The sequence below is a fragment of the Acomys russatus genome, chromosome X (genome assembly GCF_903995435.1).
Source record: "Acomys russatus chromosome X, mAcoRus1.1, whole genome shotgun sequence".
Classification (NCBI taxonomy): domain Eukaryota; kingdom Metazoa; phylum Chordata; class Mammalia; order Rodentia; family Muridae; genus Acomys; species Acomys russatus.
The window spans coordinates 28,506,475-28,529,380 of NC_067169.1; the positions used below are offsets into that span (position 1 = coordinate 28,506,475).

The 22,906-nt window shown below is 42.0% G+C and overlaps 1 protein-coding gene across 1 annotated transcript; it reads left to right on the forward strand.

Moving 5' to 3' along the window:
- The first annotated feature begins 8,303 nt into the window (after window positions 1-8,303).
- On the forward strand, window positions 8,304-9,796 carry Tceanc (transcription elongation factor A N-terminal and central domain containing). Its single transcript, XM_051142157.1, has one exon. It carries the CDS (start codon window positions 8,654-8,656, stop codon window positions 9,725-9,727), a length of 1,074 nt encoding a protein of 357 aa, XP_050998114.1. The 5' UTR covers window positions 8,304-8,653; the 3' UTR covers window positions 9,728-9,796.
- The last annotated feature ends 13,110 nt before the right edge of the window (window positions 9,797-22,906 follow it).

The following is a 22,906-nucleotide window of genomic DNA, read 5'->3' on the forward strand; positions in this document are numbered from 1 at the left end:
TCTGAAAACCTCTGTGGGCACCAGGTACTCTCGTGATATACAGATGCACAGTAAGACAGAACATGGATACCCGTAAAATAAAAAACAAACAAATATTCAAATAAGAACCTGGGGCTGGAGAGTTCAGTGGTTTAGAGTACTGGCTGCTTTTCTAGAGGACCCAGGTTCAAATCCCAGCACCCATATGGCTGCTCACAATTGTCTTTAACTTTAGTTCCAAGGGATCCGATACCCTCTCATAGACATACATACAGGCAAAATACCTATGCACATTAAATAAATGAATCTTTAAAAAAAAACAAACAACACCAAAGACCCAAAGCCTATGGATAACTGATCATAGAACCAAACACATTTATTATCAGTCTGCTTAAAATTTCCCCAAACAACAAACTTCTCAGCAGCCTTCTTATTGTCTGTTTCCAAGTTGGTTATAGTGTCATTCCAGGTGAGCCGAGCCAGGACTCTCAATCAGAACTTTCTGCTGTAATTAACATGTTGCCTGCCTGTGCCATGTAATACAGTACCCATTAGCCCCAGTCACTGAGAACTTGGCATGAAGGCAGTGTAACCGAGGAACTAACTTTTAAATGTAGCTAAACAGAAATAGCCACAGATGGCAATCATAGTGGCCAAAGCAGGTCTACACTGTAATTATTGTTTGCCTCCTAAGTGATATACTATATTTTAGGGGGGTTGGTGGAGTTTTTTTTTTTTTCCTTCACACCAGAGGAGAGTCTGGGTCATATCTGGATTTGTTTTTCAAAAATTTGGCTAATGCCTTTTTTTCTCATCAGTACAGCAGGGTTCTAAGAAACTGGTTATAATGTTCCTGAAGGCTCTACTGGCAGCGTTTGAAATAACTTTTCATATTTAGACTAATTCTTCAGGGAGGTTTTTAATAGTTTTGGTAGAACCATTTGGTTTGGGGTTTTAGTGCTCCACTCTAGAGCTCAGCCATACCTTCATTCAGAAACATTTCCTAGTCCTTCTGTGTGCACATCTTTATAACCCAGCATTAGCAGAGTCCCAATACTCCCCACTCTCACAGCTAATCTCCCTCAGCATCCGCTCCAGGTCTCCATTCTGTGGCGCCCACCTCTGCCTCCAACCCCACACTGGCAGACCTTCAGCCAAAATCCTATGGGGTTATATGCTGGGATTAAACAGAAGAACCAAATACAACTTGGGGAGCAAAGGATTTGCTTCACCTTCTGGGGTTACAGTCCACAGTTGAAGGAAGTCAGGGCAGGAGTTTGAAGCAGAAACCATGGAGGAATGCTGCTTACTGCCTTGCTCCCAAGTTCACACCAGCTACCTTTCTCGTACAGCCCAGGCCTAAGGATAGTATTGCCTTCCAGCAGTGGGCGGAGCCCTCCTCCATCAATTAGTAATGGAGAACATGCCCCATAGATGTGCCCACAGGCCAATCTGACAGAGGCAATTTTTCACTTGAGATGCCTTCTTCCAAAGTGTGTCAAATTGACAATCAAGACCTTGGTCTTTTGTGGAACATAAATAATTTCAAAGAACCTCAACAGCAAATGGGGTTACCTTCTGAGAGTGATGGATCGTGGCCAAAACAAGCCTCCTAGATACCCACCCATAATCTTAGCACTCGGAGAGCAAGAGGATTATCCTGAGTTTGAGGCCACCCTGGGCTACACATAGTTAGTTCTAGGCCAGGCAAGACTACAGAGTGAGATTCCATATTAAACCAAAAGCAAACCAAAACCAAAACCAAGATTGCTTTATAATCATATCCTAATACTAACAAAGTTCAAAATATAAAAAATATCTTGACCAGCATGAGTCCCTTGTCCTCCTCTCCTGAGGTAAAATCTATTACATTTATCATGAACCACCCTGCTTTCTGATCATATCCAGTACATAACACTGGACAGTTTGCTTCCTTAAATCTTTTCCCCAATTTGTTTTGGAATTGGACATCAAAAAAAAAAAAAAAAGAGAGAGAGAGAGAGACTGCCACTTTCTCCAGTTCATTCAGCACTGTAATTTTAATCATTGCAGGCAAACAATGTGCGCATGTGAGTCCAGCTGCTCTTGACTAATAAATGTTTACTACTTTCATTCATTCATGTGATGCATGCTACAGAGCTACAGAGCAATGCTTGCTGGACTAATTACTGTTAAATATGTCCGTAATTACAGCTTGCCTTTTTACTGCCTAGATAGTTAGTTGAGATAGGGGTCTTACTATGTAGCTCTGGCTGGAAGGAACTTGTGGAGATTCTCCCATCTCTGCCTCTGGAGGGCCACCACTTTCAGCCTTTTTATATTTTATTTTATTGTTCTGATGGAGGTTTTTACATTTATTTGTATTTATTTAGGGAGGCGAGTATCACGCCCAGCCTTTTTAAAGGTTTGGCCCAGGCTGTCCTCGAACTCGGGATCCTTCTGCCTCATTCTTTATTCTTCAGCACTTGCCTACTGGTGTCCATCACCACAGCGGGCTTGTTTTGATTTTTGCTCGTCTGTTCTACTGTTTTGACAGAAAATAAAGGGTAACTTGGAGAGCACATCAACTAACTTTACCACTGAAAAACAGCAGCCAGATTAGTTTCACTTCAGGCCTTGACTCCTCCCTTAGGCAACCTCTAGGAGACAAAAGGCTTTAGATCGTTCTGCGCGAGCGGTATTTCCGTGGCACATCAGCGTCAGAACCCATGCCCGCGCTCCCCGCTGGACCGCTTAGAACTGGGAGATACATCATAGGGCCCTGAGAACCCGACGTCCTCTCCTGGAGGCGGTTCTGGCCGAACATGCTAGGGCGGTGCTTGTGCTTCCTGGCGGGCGGTGCTGAGGACGCTAGGGCGGTGACTGCGTATCTAGGAGGGCGGTGTTATTCCGCCATTCCTGTTAACTCGGCCCTTGCAGAAGGGATAACTCCCGTTTCCAGTGGAAGTCCATCCCTGCTCGCAGAGGCGCTCTGGCGCGCCCTGTGCCCGGGCGGCTCTAAGGTTGAATTCCCTCCTCCCCTTCAGCTGAGGTCTCTTGGACAGGCAGAAAGGTGCGCCGCTATTGCTAGTGCCTAGGCTTTAAGGCCATCCCCCGGGTGGATTTTGTAAGGCTTTGTTTGAATTCAACCCCACCCACCGGAATCTCTGGGCTGGCGGGTTGCTTTCGCAGTCCTTTGCCCAGGGATCCTGACGTGGCTGCGTAGAAACAGCAACGCCCCTGCCGGCGTTTTGCAGCCCGCCCCCTCCCCGCTCCGCGCCTGGCCCTTCTTAAAGCTAGGCTGTTAAATATAACCTAGAGCTAGAAAGTTCGATGTTGAGAGAGATTTAAAGACCTAAACGGATGGGTTACTGCTGGTTTGTTCCCTAAGCTTCTGCAAAATTTCACTCAATGCTCCTGTCGTTTTTCTCCACGTTTTAGTGCAGATGTGTGTCTGCCCTTCCCATAATTCCGTATTTCCAAGCGTGTGAGTGCATTCAGGCAACACATTGTAGGGTCTACTATTGCTGTCACTGTGAAAGCTTTTATACGTCCACACATATTTTATCTAATATATATATATATATATATATATATATATATATATATATATATATATATATATATGAATATATATATTCATGTGTAAATAGTAAAATGTATAAGCATTGTATTAGCATGTGTGAACTACAATTGCAAAGAAATGTGTCTGGTCTGAATTGGAGTGCATTATAAATGTAAAGCACAGCACATTTTTTTGAGAATTAACACAAAAATGAGGATTAAAATAACCGGTATATAACAGATTTTGAAAAGACAGTACTGGGATGCAGCATTGATATAGCTCAGTAGTAGAGCACATACTTTAGTGTGCATGAGGCTCTGGTTTTGATCCCTAGCACCAAGTTTTTTAAAGGAAAAAATATCTTGGGTATATCAGCTGAGCAAAATTATAGTTCCATCAATGGGGCAGGAGGGGATTGGAGATAGCATTTTCTGTGTAATAGCCTTGGTTATCCTGGAACTCACTATGTAGACCAGGCTAGCTTCCAACTCACAGAGATCTACCTTCCTCTGCCTCCCACGTACTGGGATTAAAGGTGTGTTCTGTGTGGGAAAGAATAAGCCTTGTCACAGATATATAGTTCTTAATTTTTTTTTTTTAAAGAGAAAGGGGATGTGTGGGAAAGAATAAGCCTTGTCACAGGTGGGGTTCCCAGGTCTGCTTCCTGAATTCCAGACCCAGGATGGCTCCACTCAGTCTGTCACAAGGTATTCATGGGGTGCCCCAAGGGTAAAGCCCGCCAAGACTGCTCCCACCTGTGACAAGGCTTATTCTTTCCCACAGTTCTGTGCCACCATGCCCGGGAATTCCATCCCCCAACCCCAGACAGGGTTTCTCTGTGTAGCCCTGGCTGTCCTGGACTTGCTATGTAGACCAGGCTGGCCTTGAACTCACAGAGATCCACCTGCTTATGCCTCCCGAGTGCTGAGAATAAAGGCGTGCACCACCACCACCTGGCTAATTCCATCAGTTTTTAACACGACTATAACATATTTTTTTAAAAATATTTTTGTGGCTTGAAATCTTTATGTGGGACAGCATTGCTCTACAAAATGCATTAACAGACAAACTCCTGTGCCCAAACACAGACTGCCCATTTTCTGTTTTGAAATAGGTTCTCTTGTAACCTTTACTGGCCACTATGTGACCACTGGCTTTATGCAGGTGCTGGGGGCCAAACTCAGTGTCCTGTGCGTGCTAGGTAAGTACTCTATGAACTGAGCCTCATCTTCAGTGCCTACCCTCCACCCCCACTTAAAAAAATGATTTGTGCACATGCATGCCTGGAAGCCAGTGATCAACTTAATGTCTTCCTTAAGTACCATTCCTCTCCTTTGTTTTTCAGACAGGGTCAGTGTGTCACTGAACCTGAAGCTCACCTGTTCAGCTAGACTGCCTGGCCAGCGAACTCCAAAGAGTCACCTGTCTCTTCCTTCACATTGCTGGAATTACAGGTGTGTACCAAGCGCCTGGCTTTTTGTGTGATGCTGGGGATCCAGACTTGGGTCCCCCTTGTACAGCAAGCAGTTTACCAACTGAGCCAATCTCCCCAGCCCCAGCCTGCCCATTGTGTTGTGTTTTACTGTATGCAGACCATGTGCGTATGTGCATGTGAGGGCCAGTGCCATTGGAGGCCAAAAGCATCAGATCTTCTGAAAGCTGGGGTTGTAAATACTTGGGAGGCCCCCAATGTAGGTGCTGGAGACTGAACTTGGCGGTAGCAGTACACACTTAACTGTTTAGCCAGCACTCCAGCCCCATTGTGTATTTGCTGTCTGTTGATCCTGCTGCAAAGTAGAGTTGAGTAGTTCCTGCAGCAGAAGTCTAAAGTCCTCTGTGAAGCTGGTTTTTTGGGCTGTCACTGAAGTGTTTTTTGTCTGTCTTTTTTACAGAAAGTATTTTTGCTGACCTGTCCTGGAACAACACTTGGTATGTAGAGACTCAATCTTTTTTAATGGTTTTTAAGACAAAGTCTCACTATAAACCTCATGCTGTCTAGAGGTGACAACCATCCTGCCTTAGCCTCCTAAGTGCTAGGATTATATATGTGTGTCAGTATACCTGACAAAAAGTATTTGTATGGAAATTACACTTACATATTTATTATGTGTGCATGCACATGTACCATGAAGTCCAGGTCAAAGTCAGAGGACAACTTTGTCAGTTCTCTTCCTCTGATTGAGCACGAGGGATTGAACTCATGTTGTCAGGCTTGATGGCAAGAGCCTGTACCCACTGAGCCATCTTGCTAGCCCTGGCAATTGTTTTTCAACTTTATATTGTACATTCACATAAGTGTCAGTCACTTTATAAAGACTAAGCACTTCATAAATACTGTCTCATTTAATTCCCATATTAATCCTGCATGGTGGAGTTACTGCATTTTGAAGACAAGGAAGTAGAGACACAGGATGAGCAGTAAATTTAGCCAACTTTTTTAATATCCCCTCACTGCCAGGAACCATCCAAAAGACTGCTGAGACCCACTTGATTAGCCCACAGTGAATACCATGGGGGTTTCTGATCTAGGATTTTTAAATTTTTTATTGGCATACAGAATACTAAGGTTCTTTAGTTTTTTGGTTTTGGATTTCAAAGACAGGGTTTCTCTGTGTAGCCCTGGCTGTCCTGGAACTTGCTCTGTAGACCACGTTGGCCTCAAATTCACAGAGATTTGCCTGCCTCTGCCCCCTGAGTGCTGGGATTACAGGTGTGTGCTGCTGGCTCACCATAGACTCACCACCACCTGACTCAGGATAGCAGGCTTTGTTATGGCGTTTTATTTGTAGAAGTCATTATACTTAACCGGGCATGGTGGTGCACGCCTGTAATCCCAGCACTCTGGGAAGTGGAGGCAGGTAGATCGCTGTGAGTTCGAGGCCAGCCTGGTCTACAAAACCCTAGAATTGAGGTGGACTTTGTTTTGCAGGACTTACAGTGTGTACAAACAAGTTGCTGTATAGTGACAAGAAATGAAGCTCACAAACTAAAAGGAGACAAAGCATCCTGGACACTGTCGTTTGTTTAACAAGAAAATATTTTGTAAGGTATTCGGCAGGTATGTTCAAGGGAGTAAAAGAAGTATTACTCTTGTGGGAAATGTAGACAAAACGGGTTTTACATTTGGTAAACATGGAAACACTGTAGTTACTTGATATCTTTCATAGATTTCCTCAGTTAGATGAGACTCATAGCCCAGGCTTATTGTGCAAATTGAGATGACCAGAGCACAAATAGCACCATAGCCTTTCTCAGTAAATATTCATTGCCTCCCACTGTTAGGTAAATATTCCAGGATATCGGGAATTGTATATATGTCACAACATTTACTACATCACAGTCACAGTTGTAATTTGGAGGTTCTCATTTGAATTATATACAACAGTGTTTTTAATAGTTTCTTATGTCATAGGACAGACCTAACAAAGTCTGGTCAGGAGAAGGACTGCGGCTCTTTTTGGTCCTAATGGCAACCTATTGGTGGGGTGGTAGAGGGGTCAATTTCTGCATGTGGGTTAAATCAGTATTGGCTGGAAAACTGAAAAAATGTCCCAAGTCCTACCCTCAAAGATTCCAGTTCATTCTCTCTGTGGTGAGGCCCTGGCATTGTTTACTTTAGTTTTTGTCGCTTGGTGTGGTGGCACTTGCCTTTAATCCCAGCACTCAGGCAGTAGAGGCAGGCGGATAGATGTGAGTTCGAGGCCAGCCTAGTGTACAAAGAGATTCCAGGACAGATAAAGCTACACAGAGAAACCCATGTGATAGCATGAAACACCTGTGGTGATAGCATGAAGCCAGGTTTAGGGAGTTGTTGAACAAAGGCACAGCTGTGAAATGGGGCCATGCTTGTCTGTGGTTGAGAGTAATCAAGGCAGATGGCAAGCGTGAGGTACTATTGTTCACATGAACAGAGCCTAGGCTTCATCCTGTGAGTGGAGGGGAATGTCTAAAGGACTTTACATAGTAGGAACCGCCCCCCCAACACACACACACACACACACACACACACACATATACAAATGAGTTAATGAAGCCAAACTCTGCAAGGTCTGTAACTCCAGTTCAAAAGGGATCTAATACTTTCTTCTGGCCTCCACAGGTACTGGGCATGTATGTGATGCACAGACATACATGGAATACATGCAGGCAGGCAAAACATTCATACATGTAAAATTACAAAAAAAGAAAAGAAGTTTCTTCAAACTTAAGAAAAAGACTCTACAGGAGGAGAATTTAAAAAAAAATATGGCACATGAATTTGCATAATGGGAATACTGATATTCTTATTTTTCACAACTTTTTTTAAATCTAAAAGTATCTCCAAATAAAGAATAAGTAGGTCATCTGGATGTGATTCTGTTTTTCCAACACCTCAAATGTTAGCATATTGTACCCTTTTGAATTCCAAAGTTCACCAAACCTGCTTCCCAACCTGTAATACCTGTCTCTTTACATTGGTTCAGACATTAGCATCCCTTTTTTGTTTCCTTTACTATATTCAAAAAAGTACCACTATGAAGATTATAAAGGCATTAAGTATCTGAGTTTCATAGCTGCATATGAGGAGAAAATAGCCCAGTATTTGTTCAGCATTGTCTTATGGATGCTCACGTGAGCATGATTTTATACCCAATATGATCATCAAATTCTACCCAAAATAAGACAGGGTCTCATGCATTCCAGGCTAACCTCAGCTTTTCTGTATATCTAAAGACGCCATTAAAGCCCTGTTTCCTCTGTCTCTACCTCCAAGTTCTGGGATTGCAGGCATTTACCACCATGCTGGGTTCCTGAATAATCTTAATCTGGAAAGATACTGATTTGTACATCTGGAGATGGGAAAAGTTATAGCTGATATTTCTAGCAAGTCTTTGAATGTTCGGCTGAAACTTTGCAGAGCTATTGTTTCCTTCTGCTATTGAGAATAAAAGTCTTGAAAGTTGACTAGTTCGATGTTGCTGTAATATCTAATCTGCCACACCCATTTATATTCCATTACTCTTTTAGAAAACATCACATGGATAACTGGCAGAAGTGCTAGGTCACTGTCCAGGAGCTGCAGTTAGTAAAGGCAAGCTTAAAAAGATTGAGCAATCTTTTCCTTTTCTTTTTTTCTTTGCAGCTGTGAAGATGTCTGACAAGAACCAGATCATTGCCAAGGCTTCCCTGATTGAGCAGCTGGTGTCTAAAAGGTATTTTGAGGATATTGGCAAAGAGCTTACTGAACTAGAAATGATGTATGTGTCTAAGGAAGTTCTCCAGGAGACAGATGTAGTCAGAGCTGTCTACCGAGTCCTCAAAAACTGCCCCTCAGTGGCTTTGAAAAGGAAGGCCAAGTGTCTGCTGGCAAAGTGGAGAACTTTCTATAAGAATTCACACTTCAAAACAAGGGAAAGTCTTAAAGTACACCATACAAGTGTTAATAAAGAAGAAAGTGGAGCAATTTCTCAGGATATGAGCCAGGATGAGACTTTAGGCTCCGGTCACAATGAGATATTAGGTCTCTGCAGCTCTCTCTCTAGGCTGTCAGCCGAAGATGCTGCAAAGTTTGCTACAGCAAGTGGGTCTGAAAGTAGCATTCAAATGGAAATTACTGAAGAGTATTTGGGGGGTGATGACTCTAAATCCACTAGCAAGAGTTCAAGTGTGCTACAGAATCCCTTAGTGTCTCTGAGATCTAAATGCGTAGAGCTTCTCTACAGAGCACTAGCTAGTTCTTCCACAGATCATACAAAAGCTCTTTTGTGGCAGAACTTTGCAAGAGAAATCGAAGAGCACATTTTTATCCTTCATTCAAGCAACATGAAGAAATATAAAACTTGTATTCGGAGCAAAGTTGCCAATTTGAACAACCCCAGAAATTCTCATTTACACCAAAACTTGCTCTCTGGAACCATATCTGCAAGACAATTTGCTGAAATGTCTGCCCTGGCCATGGCAAACGAGGAACTGAAGCAGTTGAGAGCATCCTACACAGAATCCAGTATTCAGGAACATTGCCTTCCTCAAATAATTGATGGGACACAGACAAACAAAATAAAGTGCAGGCGCTGTGAGAAATACAACTGCAAGGTCACTGTAATTGCCAGAGGAACCCTTTTTCTTCCAGGTTGGGTTCAGAATTCAAACCCAGAGGAAATGACCTATATCATTTGTAATGAATGTGGGGAGCAATGGTATGATAACAACTGGGTGTGCTTGTAATTTGTAAATAATTCTTTCAACGGCCTATGTTTTGTATGTATAACATAGCCCTTTTGTGCCTTTTTTTTTTTTTTTTTTTTTAACAAAGTCTTACTGTTATTTTTGTTTGGGGGATTTTGGCCTGTGAAAGATCTCACTATGTAGCCAAAGCTGACCTCAGTCTCGTGAATGCAGAGGTTAGAGGTGTGCATCACCACACCTGGCTTTATATACTGTTCCTATTACAGTTGTAAGAATAAGTAAAGAGAGTTGTTTGCCAAAGTGCAGGCCACCATTACTAGAAGTTGTTTGGGAAGAATAGAAGGCTTCCACATTGTATATTGTGGCCGTTTAGTATTTTACTCAGAGTGACACTATAGCACCACAGAGCATAGAGATGCAGACTCTTTGGCAGGATGGTCCTTGAGCCCTGATCAGCACCTTGGTAGGACCCTGAGGTGATCCTCTGGGATACTTTGAGAATCACTGACATAACAGCAGGCCCGCGGTGGTTCCCAGGAGAGACCTTACATTAGAATTTTCTGTGGAGTATTGAAATGTACTGGTACTGAGGGCCAAGCCTAGAATTAGTCAGTCTGAACCTATGGCATGGGACCCAGAAATCAACATCTGTGTTCGTGTCTCAGTTTACTTTAAGTTGTAGTTAGAGTTAAGAATTACCTGTAGTCTCTCATTTGAGCCTTTCTATAGTTCTAAAGAAATTAATGTTATTTTGGAGACTTCACAGATGAGAAGAGGCCCATAGAGCCGCTTTGACTTGCCCAGGTTACACAACTATAAGTAGTCTGCCTCACACTGCTTCCACATTTTCCAGCTTTCTTCTGAAGCAAGCGTGATGGCGTATGCCTATAATCCAAATGCTAGGGAGAGTGAGGCAGGATTTATGTGAGTTCTGGGCCAGTTTGGATTGTAAAGTCCCTGTCTCAAAAACAACAACAAAAAAGTTCAAACTACATTGTGTTTCAAGCCTGCAATCCTAGCATTGTGGATGCTGAGACGGAATGCCATGGTTGAAGCCAGCCTAGGTTATATAGAGAAACACTGCCAAAACAAAAAAGATTCAGTCTGAGAGTCACTTAATATTGACTTTGCAAAAAGTGTACTCTTGGAAATGGGTGCTAAGCAAATAGTTTTTGGGGTCTCTTAAGCTTATGTGAGGAGAGTTTTATCCTTTTGTCCTTAATTTTCTCATTTTTCAAGTCTCTCTTGACCTGTGAAAAGTTGCACTATAAGTTAGACTTTGGCCCAGAGCCTACTTCCATAGTTGAATGAGTTGTGTATTTTGAGTGCTTCATGATACACAGTTTCTTGATGTTGGGCGTCGGCATGCATTCAAAGTCGTGCGTGTTAGGTTTGACATTCAAATTCTGCTTATGTGAAAATGGCACTAGTTGTCAGAGAAAGTTCACTGCTTCAACCTCAACACTTACTTGCCTGCTAACTAAAGAGGAAATCACTTCTCTAAGGCCCTTTGCAAACAGTGTTTACTGACTTGTATCCTCAAACACAACAAGCCTTTTATGTGATGATGACTAATTTTTTTCCCTTAAAAAATGATAGAATGTTTGGGGTTTTGATTTTTTTAATATGTAAAACAATACTATATATAACCCATACAAAAGTTTGTATATGTACTCCTTTTGTAGTTTACCAGCTGGTTATATATATATTTTTTTCTTTTGTTGTTTGACAGAGATGTGTGAGTAGTTTCTATTTTTATAAGACTGGCTCCACTCTGTACCCTAAGCTGAGCTCAACCTCCAGAATGTAAGGCACCATTTGTTTATTTTTACCACATTAAAGAGTTTATTTCTTAGTTCCATATAAATTCATATGTTTTTTCTAGTTATTATCTGCTAACTCCCCAGTATTCCTTCAATGGGATCTGTATGCTTTTCTTTATATATAGATATATTTTTTACCTCCTAAGGACAGCTCCCCTATGGGATTTGTAGGCATTTCTTTATATATTTTTTACCTCCTAATGACAGCTCCCCAATAGGTGCATAAAACTAGTAAACATTTCTGTGTCAGATCTTTTGAAGAAATCAGCTTGAAGCTGTCAAGTCTAAATTATATTTTGTTGTATTTTCTCCATTTGGCATTCCAGGGCTATTCGTCATGATGAAATGTGTTAGTCCTTTAAACAGTAACTTACAAAGTCATCAAAAACTCGAAAGTTTCACAAAGTGTGGTTTCATGTGACTTGGAATGATCTTAAAACCTAGACAGTGGTTGCAAAAGAGCACGCACTACACGTGAAAACTGTGTTTGATTTGTTCAAGTCAGTGTTTGTGTTTGTGTTTCCTATGTATCTGTGTGTGGTCATTTATACTGAGTTTTGTAAGCTACATTTACCAAAAATAAAAGCTCTTGAAATGAAAAAAAAAATCTCTTCTTCTCCAAGATTTTTTTTAAATGTATGAGATCTTCCTCATTTCCCATAAGCTTTGTCAGTTAGTTTTGCAACGAGATAGGGAAATGGTCATGTGGGTTTTATTCTTTTGGTCAGTGAGGAAATTACATTTTCTTTTTCTTTCTTTCTTTCTTTTTTTCTTGGTTTTTCAAGACAGGGTTTCCCTGTGTAGACATGGCTGTCCTGGACTCGTTCTGTAGACCAGGCTGGCCTCGAACTCACAGCTATCTGCTTGCTTCTGCCTCTGCCTCCTGAGTGCTGGGATTAAAGGAGTGCGCCACCACACCCGGCACAATACATTTTCTATGTATTATTTTTACACTGTCTTATCCCCTGAGAGGGAGGGAGGGGGAAGGAGGGAGGAAAGAAGTGGGAGAAAGAGAGAGAGAGAGAGAGGTCATTGTAACTCCTTTGTTGAGTGATGAGAGAAACAAGGATGGATGCAGGAACATCAATTATGTGGCCATTAGCAATGGTTAAATGAAAGTATAGAAAGAATGATTTTTCTGCATGCTGGTAGCTGATGGAGCCCTTAGCAATTTTGTAAATAGCTATTTCATAAAATATGCCCAACCTAAAATTTCTTCCCTGTGGCCAATAATCAAATAAATACGGTGCAGAATGTCAGCACTAAACACTTTGCAGCCTGTGCCCCAGTCTCCATGGTAACGACATAGGGTGGAAACATCCATTTTAATACCTGAATGTGGGAAGGTTTTCCCAAATCAGTCTCCTTTGTCCGTACTACTTTTTAAAGTGAAGAATTGAGTACAATTGTGGCTCTGTCTCTTCCCTGGGTACTTCCTGTGATGAGAGGCTTCTTTCATTCCCTGATACCATTTCTAAGTGCCAGGCAGGAAGCTAGTGGCTGGCAGTACTCCATTGCCTTTGCTGGGGCTGGGCCTTCCTCTTTTAGGTCAAAATTGCTTTGTTTTTTTTTTTTTTTATAACACCCAATAAATGCAAAGTATTTTTATCTCTCTCAGAGGTAGTTATTGTAAGCACCCAGACTGTAAAAAGTATAACTTCTTAGTTTCAAGTGCCACAATCAGATGGTGAAAACAATGACCACCTCATGCAATCCTATTCATATTTAAAGTTAAGTCACCACAGATGTTATTACATGCTGTCAGCAATTTTTTGTTGCAAGGGTTGGATATTTTGCATTGCCAGGTGCTAACTCTGACACACAGGAGCCTTCTTTTTTTCCCCCCCCCCCCACAGGAGCCTTCTTGAATCCTTTTGGTGACATCAGTGTGGTCATCTGGTATTTTAAAAAGTGGGTGATAAAATAAAAATACTGAAAAATAAAATATGAACACATAAATACAAGGTAGCTAAGGCTGGCCTCAACATTTCAATATGATTTTTTTGTGGATGTATATTCTTGCTTTCTTTAAAAATGAAAATGAAGGCCCAGCGTGGTGGTACACACCTTTAATCCCAGCCCTTCGGAGGCAGGAGGATCTCTGTGAGCTCAAGGCCAGCCTGGTCTACAAAGTGACTCTAGGACAGCCAGGGCTACACACAGAGAAACCCTGTCTCAAAAAAACCAAAAACCAGGCCAGATGTGGTAGTGCACGCCTTTAATCACAGCACTTGAAAGGCAGAGGCAGGCGGATTACTGTGAGTTCAAGGCCAGCCTGGTCTACAAAGCAAGTTCAGAACAGCCAAGGCTACACAGAAACCTTTTCTCAAAAACCAAAAAAAAACAAAACAAAACAAAACCAAAAAAACCAAAAAAATGAAAATGAACTGGACGGTAATGGGACATGTCTTTAATCTCAGCACTCAAGAGACAGAGTCAGGTAGATCTCTGTGAGCTTGAGACCAGCTTGGTCTACAGAGCAAGTTCTAAGGCAGCCAGGGCTACACAAAGAAATCCTGCCTTGGGAAAAAATAAAAGTGAAACATAATATGAAAGTCAGTGCCAGGTAGTTATCATTGTCATCATCATCATTATTAAGAGCATGTCATGTAGACCAGGCTGTGTGTGACCTGACCTGATCTTCCTGTTCCCACTACCCCGCTACTAACATTATAGGCATGTACCATCATGCTTGATTTTATGGGGTACTGAAGAGTGAACCCAGGATTTTGTGCATTCTGGGCAAATGCTTTCCTGATCGAACCACATCTCAGCCCTTTTAATGCTTTTCAAATGATGACACATTTCTAAAAACCGAAAACAGGGAAAAGTAACAGAACAAGAAGCAAATTAAAGTACTGTTCATTTAGAAACCACTTTTTAATCTTCAGAATATAATCACTTTTGAAATGATGTAAACACAAATACAGCTTCTTATAAAAGATGCCAAATGGCATCATAATTCACCAAACTTACCTTTGTGGATTGAAACAGATATTTAAGAAATTTCTAAGAGTACCTACCTATGAAGCCCTGATTCATCTGATCAGACTCCACCTACTGTTCCTCTCCTTAACCAGTGTTTTCCAACCTTCCTAGTGCTGGAACACTTTAATACAGTTCCTCATGTTCTGGTGACCCCCAACCAAAACACATATTTTTTGTTCCTACTTCATAACTGTAATTTTTCTAGTGTATTTTTTGTATTTTGGGGGTGGGGTGGGGTTTTTGTTTGTTTGGTTGGGTTTTGTTTCGTATTGTTTTATTGTTGGGGTGGGGCTTGGTTTTTCTTTTTTTTGGGGGGGGGCTTGGTTTTTCAAGACAGGGTTTCTCTATGTTATCTTGGCTGTCCTGGACTCACTCTGTAGACCAGGCTGGCCTCAAACTCACAGCAATCCACCTGCGTCTGCCTCCCAAATTCTGGGATTGAAGATGTGTGCTACCACACCTGGCTAATTTTGTATTGTAATGAATCATAAATATCTGTGCTGTTTGATGGTTTTAGGCCACCACTGTGAAAAGGTCCTTTGACCTCCTGTGGGTTCATGACCCACAGGGTGAGAACCACTGCCTTAAATGATGGACGACCTACCCAAATCTACAAAAATGGTTTCAACTGTCCTTCTTTGGCCACAATATGGCACTTATGCAATCTGCATTGCACATAACTCTTATCTGACAGCTGAACTCATACATAGCTTAGTGGAAGAAAGCTAGAGTCATGCCAGGGGTGGTGGCACACGCCTCTAATCCCAGACTTGGGAGGCAGAGGCAGGCGGATCTCTGTGAGTTCAAGGCCAGCCTGGTCTACAAAGCAAGTCCAGGACAGCCAAGGCTAACATAGAGAGACTCTGTCTTGAGAAACCAAAAAAAAAAAAAAAAAAAAAAAAAGAAAGAAAGCTAGAGTCTAGAGTCTATATCCATGTCTTAACAGCAAAGGGCCCCACAATTTAAGTGGACTGTGTCTTGTATTCATGAGACTACTGGGATGGCTTGTCATTTCTTAGCTTTAGTGTCTTTTCAGGCAAAAGGTTTCAATTTCTGTAGTTTCGTTTCCATTGAATAGATGGGCTTTTTGCTCACAGCTTTGTGAAATCTCATGACTGGTTGAGCAGAAAGTTTCTATATAGCTTTAGTGAGCATGTTTTAAAATGAAGTAATTAAAGGACACAGGACTCTTCAGAAATAATAAAACTACACTGTAGCCTGGTATGCACATGTCTTTAATCCCAGCACTCAGGCAAAGGCAGGTGGACATTCCAAGCCAGCCTGGTATATATAGCGAGTTGCAGGATTGCCAGGGCTACATAGAGCCACTCTGTCACTAAATAAATACATAAATAAATGCCTTGGTCATTGGGTACTGAATTGTAGACAGGAGAAAGAAGTCTGGTTTCATATTGTCTGGTGGGTGACTATGGATAGTAACTGTGCACTATATATCTTAAAAAGTCATACCAGCTATGACTTTTAATCCCAGAATTTGAGAGGCAAAAGCAAGCAGACCTCTGTGAGTTCAAGGCCAGCCTGTTCTATAAAACAAGTCCCAGGACAACCAAGGCTACACAGAGAAACTCTGTCTCAAAAAAAAAAAAAACAAAAACAAAAACAAAAACAAACAAAATAAGTCACAAGAAGTCTGGGGATATAACTCTGTTGATAGTGTGCTTACCTAGCATATATGAGGCCTTGGGTTCAATCCTCAGCACCATATTAACCTGGCACAGTGCCACCCACCTGTAATCCCAGCATTTAGAAGACAGAAGGAAAAGGATCAGAAGATCAAGGTCATCCTCAGCCACATAGCAACTTCAAGCCATGAGTTCTTTCTTTAAAAAAAGAGAGAGAGAGAGAGAGAGAAAGAAAAGAAAGAAAGAAAAGAAAAAGAAGAAGTTATGGCTGAGGAAGTTGCTAAGTGGTAGAGCTACAACTAGTATGTATGACGTCCTAGGTTCAATCCCCAATATCACTAAAAATTAAACTCAACAACTATTAAGTTGGCAGTATGTTAAGTGCCAGTGAAATTATTCATCAGGTAAAAGTGCTTGCTGTCAGCCTGGTGGTGGCGCACACCTTTGATCCTAGCATTAGGGAGGCAGAGGCAGGCAGATCTTTGTGAGTTTGAGGCCAGCCTGGTCTGCAAAGTGAGTTCCAGGACAGTCAAGGCTACACAGAGAAACCCTGTTGTAGAAAAACCGAAATCAACACCAAAAAAAAAAGGGCTTGCTGTCAACCCCGTTGACATGGGTTTTTCTTGAGCCCATAGAGATAAAGAACAGATGCAGCAAGCTGTCCTCCGACCTCTACACACTGCTGTGGAGCACATGCGTGCACACAACAAATAGATTAATAAGCTTTTTAAAAAATATTAAGTTACAAGAAAGGATTTTGAGTGCTTTTGTTCCCCAAAAAGTAATGTTTAAGAAAATACATAATTTAGCTGGTTGGTAGTGGCACACACTTTTAAACCCAGCACTCGGGAGGCAGAGGCAAGCAAATCTCTGTGAGTTTGAGGCCAGCCTGGTCTCCAAAGTGAGTCCAGGACTTCCCAGAATACACAGAGAAACCTTGTTTCCAAAAAACAAAAACAAAACAAAACAAAACAACAACAACAAAAAAAAAACTAAAGAAAGAAAGGAAGGAAGGAAGGAAGGAACAAAGAAAGAAGAGCAAATACTGTTTAGCCTGAGTATACACAATGTAATACACATATGGAAACATCATGTGGAATGCCATTAGTTTATACAATTTTGTGTTTTTAGGTATTGGTGGTTTGCATGCTCGTGGGTTCAATCCCCAGCACCAAAGATTAATAAATTTAATTAGTTCAAAAGCTGAAAAAGAAAAATAGATTGTGGTGATGGACACACGCTTGTATGAATAGGGCTAGTCACCATTGACTTGTATACTTTAAGTGAGAAAACTGTATTTCAGTAAAGCTGCTGGCAAAATCGGAATAACAGAGAGGGAAATGGAGCATCTCTTGGGTATTTCTGAGCCTTTAGTGTTCCAATTATCCTCATGTACAGTAAAGAAATGATGGCAGTCTTCTTCAAAGGCTGCATTGAAGGACCATCCCAGAAGAGCCCTGTTAGGTGAACAGCAAGTTTCTCAGTACCTCTGAAGCTGCCAGAGAAGTTCCCTGGGCCCTGGCATTTAGTTTCTTCAGAGAAGACCCATCTTGCTTTCATAAAACTTCACAGGCTTAGCAGGGAATCCAACCCTCAACCCTGCTTCTTGAGACAAAGTATCCCTATTACATAGCCTTGGCTGTCCTGGAACTCACTCTGTAGACCAAGTTGGCCTCGAACTCACAGAGATCCACTTGCCTCTGCCTCTCAACTGCTGGGATTAAAGGCACACACCACCACCACTACAGTCATCTTGCCTGCTTTTCAAGCTACAGATTAAGCTCATTAATGATAACCCCCTGGAAAAGTAGAAAATCTTTTAGCATCAACTCAATCCATTGGCATGCTATGTTCCTGGCTAGATCTATGTTCTGCAAAGTACCTTGACATCTAACACTGCAGATACAGCCAGCCACAATGAGGCTGTCAGACTGGGGACTCTGGGGTCATCTGGAAAGAAGTATAGAGAGACCCAAGCTCCATCCCAGACCTACTGAGTGCTTGGCCATGCCTGTGTGTATTTGCTGGGTGAGAGGCTTCCTGTGCACAGCAACAGACAAGGAAGTCATCCACCCTTCTGGATGGGGGTTCTTAGCTGACAACATTCTTTCCACATGGCTAAGTCACCAACAGCCTTCACCTTCCACAACGCTATCTTCCAGGGATAACTCTCAGCCTTGAAACTGATTGGCAGCATTTGAGTGTGTGTGTGTGTGTGTGTGTGTGTGTGTGTGTGTGTGTGTGTGTGTGTGTATGTTGGCATAGAGTCTCTCATTCAGCAGCCCAGGCTGACTTGAACTTACTATGTATCCTCAAATTCATGTAATTCCCCCTGCCTTAGCTTTCTGAGTGCTGAGATGCAAGTATAGGCCTGTACCAATACCCCACTTTTCATTTGTTTTTGTTGGACAGTTTTTTCATGGCTGCAGCAAGTTGCCCTTGGCCCTTCCATGAGTCACTTTATCTCAGCCAGTTCTTTGCTTTCCTGACCTTTGAACAGTGGAATGCCCCACATTATGCCTCTTGTCTCTTCTGTGTTTACCCATCCTTTGGTGATCTTATCTATCTAATTCCACGGCTTCTAGAACTTATGACTTAACCTCCCTTTCCCAGGCTTGCATCTCCCCCTCTAAAACCCAGGCCCATAAATCTAAAGGCCAACCTGACAAATCTACACTGTTATCTGCTAAGCATCTTAACATGTAAAATCAAGCTTCTAGTCGTCTCTCCAACACCAGATTCTCCCCTTTCTGGCTTGTATTACTTAAACTGAAAACCCCAATAAAGAATCCACACTGCCTCCTTGCTTTCTTTCACACCAGCTTGCTAATCAGTAAGCAAATTCTATTTATTGGTTAAACTTCAATATATATACATACATATATGTGAGCATAACCAATATATATACATCTGTACACACACCTGTTTAAAATGGAGCTGGGTTATGGAGTTGGAGAGAGAGAGCTCAGCCATCTCTTGCTGTGGCCCACACCTTTAATCTCAGTACTTGGGAGGCAGAAACAGGTATATCTCTGTGAGTTTAAGGCCAGCCTGGTCTACAGAGTGAATTCCAGGATAGCCAGGGCTACACAGAGAAATCTTGTCTTTAAAAAAAAAGTACTTGCTGCTCTTCTAGAAGGCTCAAGTTTGGTTCCTAGACCCCACATCAGGTGGCTCACCATCATATATAACTCCAGCTCTAGGGTATCAGATGCCTCTGGCTTCCAAAGGCATGTTCACTCCAGTGTACATACTCACATATAGTCACACACACACACACACACACTCACACACATACACACACACCTGTACATAATCTAAATTAATACAAATTTTTGTTTTGTTTTAAGATTTATTTATTTGTTATTATGTATACAGTATTCTGCCTGCATATACACCTGTACACCAGAAGAAGGCATCAGATCATATTATGGATGGTTGTGAACCACCGTGTGGTTGCTGGGACTTGAACTCAGGACCTTTGGAAGAACAGGCGGTGCTCTTAACCACTGAGCCATCTCTCCAGCCCTTTGCTTTGTTTTAAAGGAGCTAGACACGATAACACATTGCCATAGTCTCAGCACTTCAGAGGTGGAGAGGCAGGAGGTCTTCCTTGGTTACATAGTCATAATGACTTCACTTACCTCTCACAAGGCCTGGTTCTGATGTCACCTTTCACTTCTTCTTGCGATTACACTAGGCTGCATGAGAAGCTGTCTAAAAGAAATGCACATACATATATGTTTGTTTTATATATGCATATATATTTGTGAAAATGGTACAGCCCAGTGACACAGTACATGTTTTATATCCACAAAACCCTTGATTTCCAGCACCAAAAAAATCTGGAATCTGACTGTATATTGTTTTCTCTGGCACCATCTTGATTCCAAGACAGCACCATCCTCATATAGGTGATTAATAACTGTCAGATGCATGGCTAGTCAACATATACAAGTGACCTGCTAAGAGACTGCCAGACACATAATTCTGTTGTTCGTTAAGTCTGCTTCAAATACAACTGTTGTGAGGTATCCACGAGAGAAGACTGCTTGGACATTTAGAATGTCTTTATTAGCTTGCTGGGTATTCAGGATCCCAGTGTAGCCCTAAGCCTTTCTCAGGTGAGCTTTTAAGCACAAGAACCATGTCCTGAGGCTGGGCGGTGGTGGTGCATGCCTTTAATGCCAGCTCTTGGGAGGCAGAGGCCGGCGAATCTCTGTGAGTTCATGGCCATCCTGGTCTATGGAGTGAGTTCCAGGACAGCTAGAGCTGTTACACAGAGAAACCCTGTCTTGAAAAACCAAAACCAAACAAACAAACAAAAATGTGTCCTGGGTTGACATACTCCAGCTAGCAAAAACAGTTAGCCAGAAGTGAAACTACAGAAGCCAAAAAGCAAAGTTAGTACATTTAGAAACTTTTCCAGAACAATGGGCTTTGATGGATTGGGTCTTTGTTTTCATTTTTGGCAGATGGCACTGTCTATGTGCTGTTTTACATCCTGAATGGTACTTCCAACGTGGAATCAGTTGTGCTAAGACCTGAGAGCCTATACTAAGTTCTAGGGCCCTGCTATAACAACAGCCAAAGTGATGATGCGATGTATGCAAATGAGATCATGTCACTCTTCTGCTCAAATTCTATGTTGGTTCCTGTGTCCAGGAGAAAGTTCAAATACTTAACAGTGGCCTTCAAAGCCTTCCTAATGTGCCCCTGCCTTATTACCGCTCTAAGCTCCTTGCTAACTGTATCACTGCTACCACCCTCATACACTATTGCTGTGGACTGGAACCAATTAAACTGGCTTCCTTGCTGTTCTTCGACCAGGCCAGGCACACTCCTACACTAGCTGTTGCTTTGGCTCTGATTGCTCTTACCCCCAAATCATAATGACTTGACTTACGTCTCACAGGCCCTGGCTCTGATGTCACCTTTCACTTTCTCTGGCCATTTTCTATATCATCTACTACCCTTTCTGATTTGTTTCAAAGAGCTTATTCACCATTTAAATGTAGTGCCTTTATCATTTATACTGACAATTGATTCCCTGTCTCCTTCTACTTTGTAATTTGTCTGTTTGGCTCCAATTTATTCCCAGCTCCTCGAGGAGTTCCTAATATACACAAAACCCTCAAGAAATGAGTGTTAAATCTACCTGAGAGAACATGAAGCGACAGGAAGATACCAGTAGAAATATGCATCATATTATGCATTTATGTAAGGGATTAAGAACACATTTAGATCCAGGAGCAGTGGCTCACACCTGTAATCCCGGCACTCGGGAGACAGAGGCAGGAGGATCTCTGTGAATTGGAAGTCAGTCTGGTCTACAAAGTGAGTCCAGGCCAGCCAATACTACATAGAGAAATCTTGTCTCAAAAAACAAAACAACAAAAACACATTGAGAGGGAGTAATTGTACTTTAGGCAAGTAAAACAATTTAAAAGAATGGAGAATTGGAAAACAGAGGACACTTCGCTTTTCCTCTCCATGTAGAAGCTTTGAGTAGGCACACATATTATAGTCTTGGGTCACATATTTCCAAACCAATATAAGACTAATTTGCAATTATTTTATAACCTTACCCTTTCTAATATAGTTACCTTCTAAGTATTCAATAGTGTTGTCATAGAAACAAATGAACAGCAAAAACTAAAATTCTAGAGCCAGGTATGGTTATGCAGGCCTGTGATAGCAGCTCTTAGCAGGTGGAGATTCAGAAGTTCATGGCCAGCCTCCTTTACATAGCAAAATCAAGGCCTGACTGGGATACTGAGACCCTGTCTCTTGGCATTATGCCTTTAATCCCAGCACTCAGGAGGCAGAGGCAGAGGCAGAGGCAGACAGATCTCTCTAGTGAAGATAAAAGCAGTCTTATATAGCCTAGCCTGGCCTTAAACTCACTATGTAACTATTGATCATGACTTTATCTTCCTGTTGCTGCTCAGACTATAGTCATGCACTACCATAAATGGTTTTATATTTAACTTTAGATAATCATGTATCCCTAATGGTTAGCGGTTTGTACAACAGGGGCTGTGGAGATGGCTCAGAAGTTAAGAGCACTGGCTGTTCTTCCAGTGGTCCTGAGTTCAGTTCCCAGTAACCACATGGTGGCTCACAACCATCTATAATGAGATCTTGTGCCCTCTTCTGGCATTTAGTACATAATAAATAAGTAATGTTAATTAAAAAAAAAAAACTACTTTGGACAACAAAGGCCCAGTCCACTGAGGCACTGAACCTAATTCCCCATGAAAGTCTTCACCTATATATTTTTTCTTTATTCTTCTCTCATGTATTACATCCTGACAACAGTTTCTTCCCTCTCCTCTCCTCCTAGCCCTTCCTCCCCCACTCCACTCTCTTCCCCAGATCTATTCTTCCTCCTTTCCCATCAGAAAGGGGCAGGCCTCCCAGGGATACCAACTAAACATGGGATATCAAAATATAATAAGGCTAGGTGCCAGGTATGGTGGTACCCACCTTTAATCCCAGCATTCAAAGAGGCAGAGGCAGGTGGATCTCTGTAAGTTCAAGGCCAGCCTGGTCTACAAATCGAGTCCAGGATAGCCAAAGCTACACAGAGAAACCCTGTCTGGAAAAAAAAAAAAAAAGACTAGGCACATCTCCTCATATGAAGGCTTAACAAGGCAACCCAGTAGGAGGAAAAGAGTCCCCAAAGCAGGCAACAGAGTCAGACAGCCCTCACTCTGTTAGGGGTTCCACAAGAACATAAAGCTGCGCAACCATAATATGTA

Excerpts from the sequence above, each read along its gene's own strand:
- Tceanc (XM_051142157.1), top strand. The coding sequence starts at position 8,654 with ATGTCTGACAAGAACCAGATCATTGCCAAGGCTTCCCTGATTGAGCAG.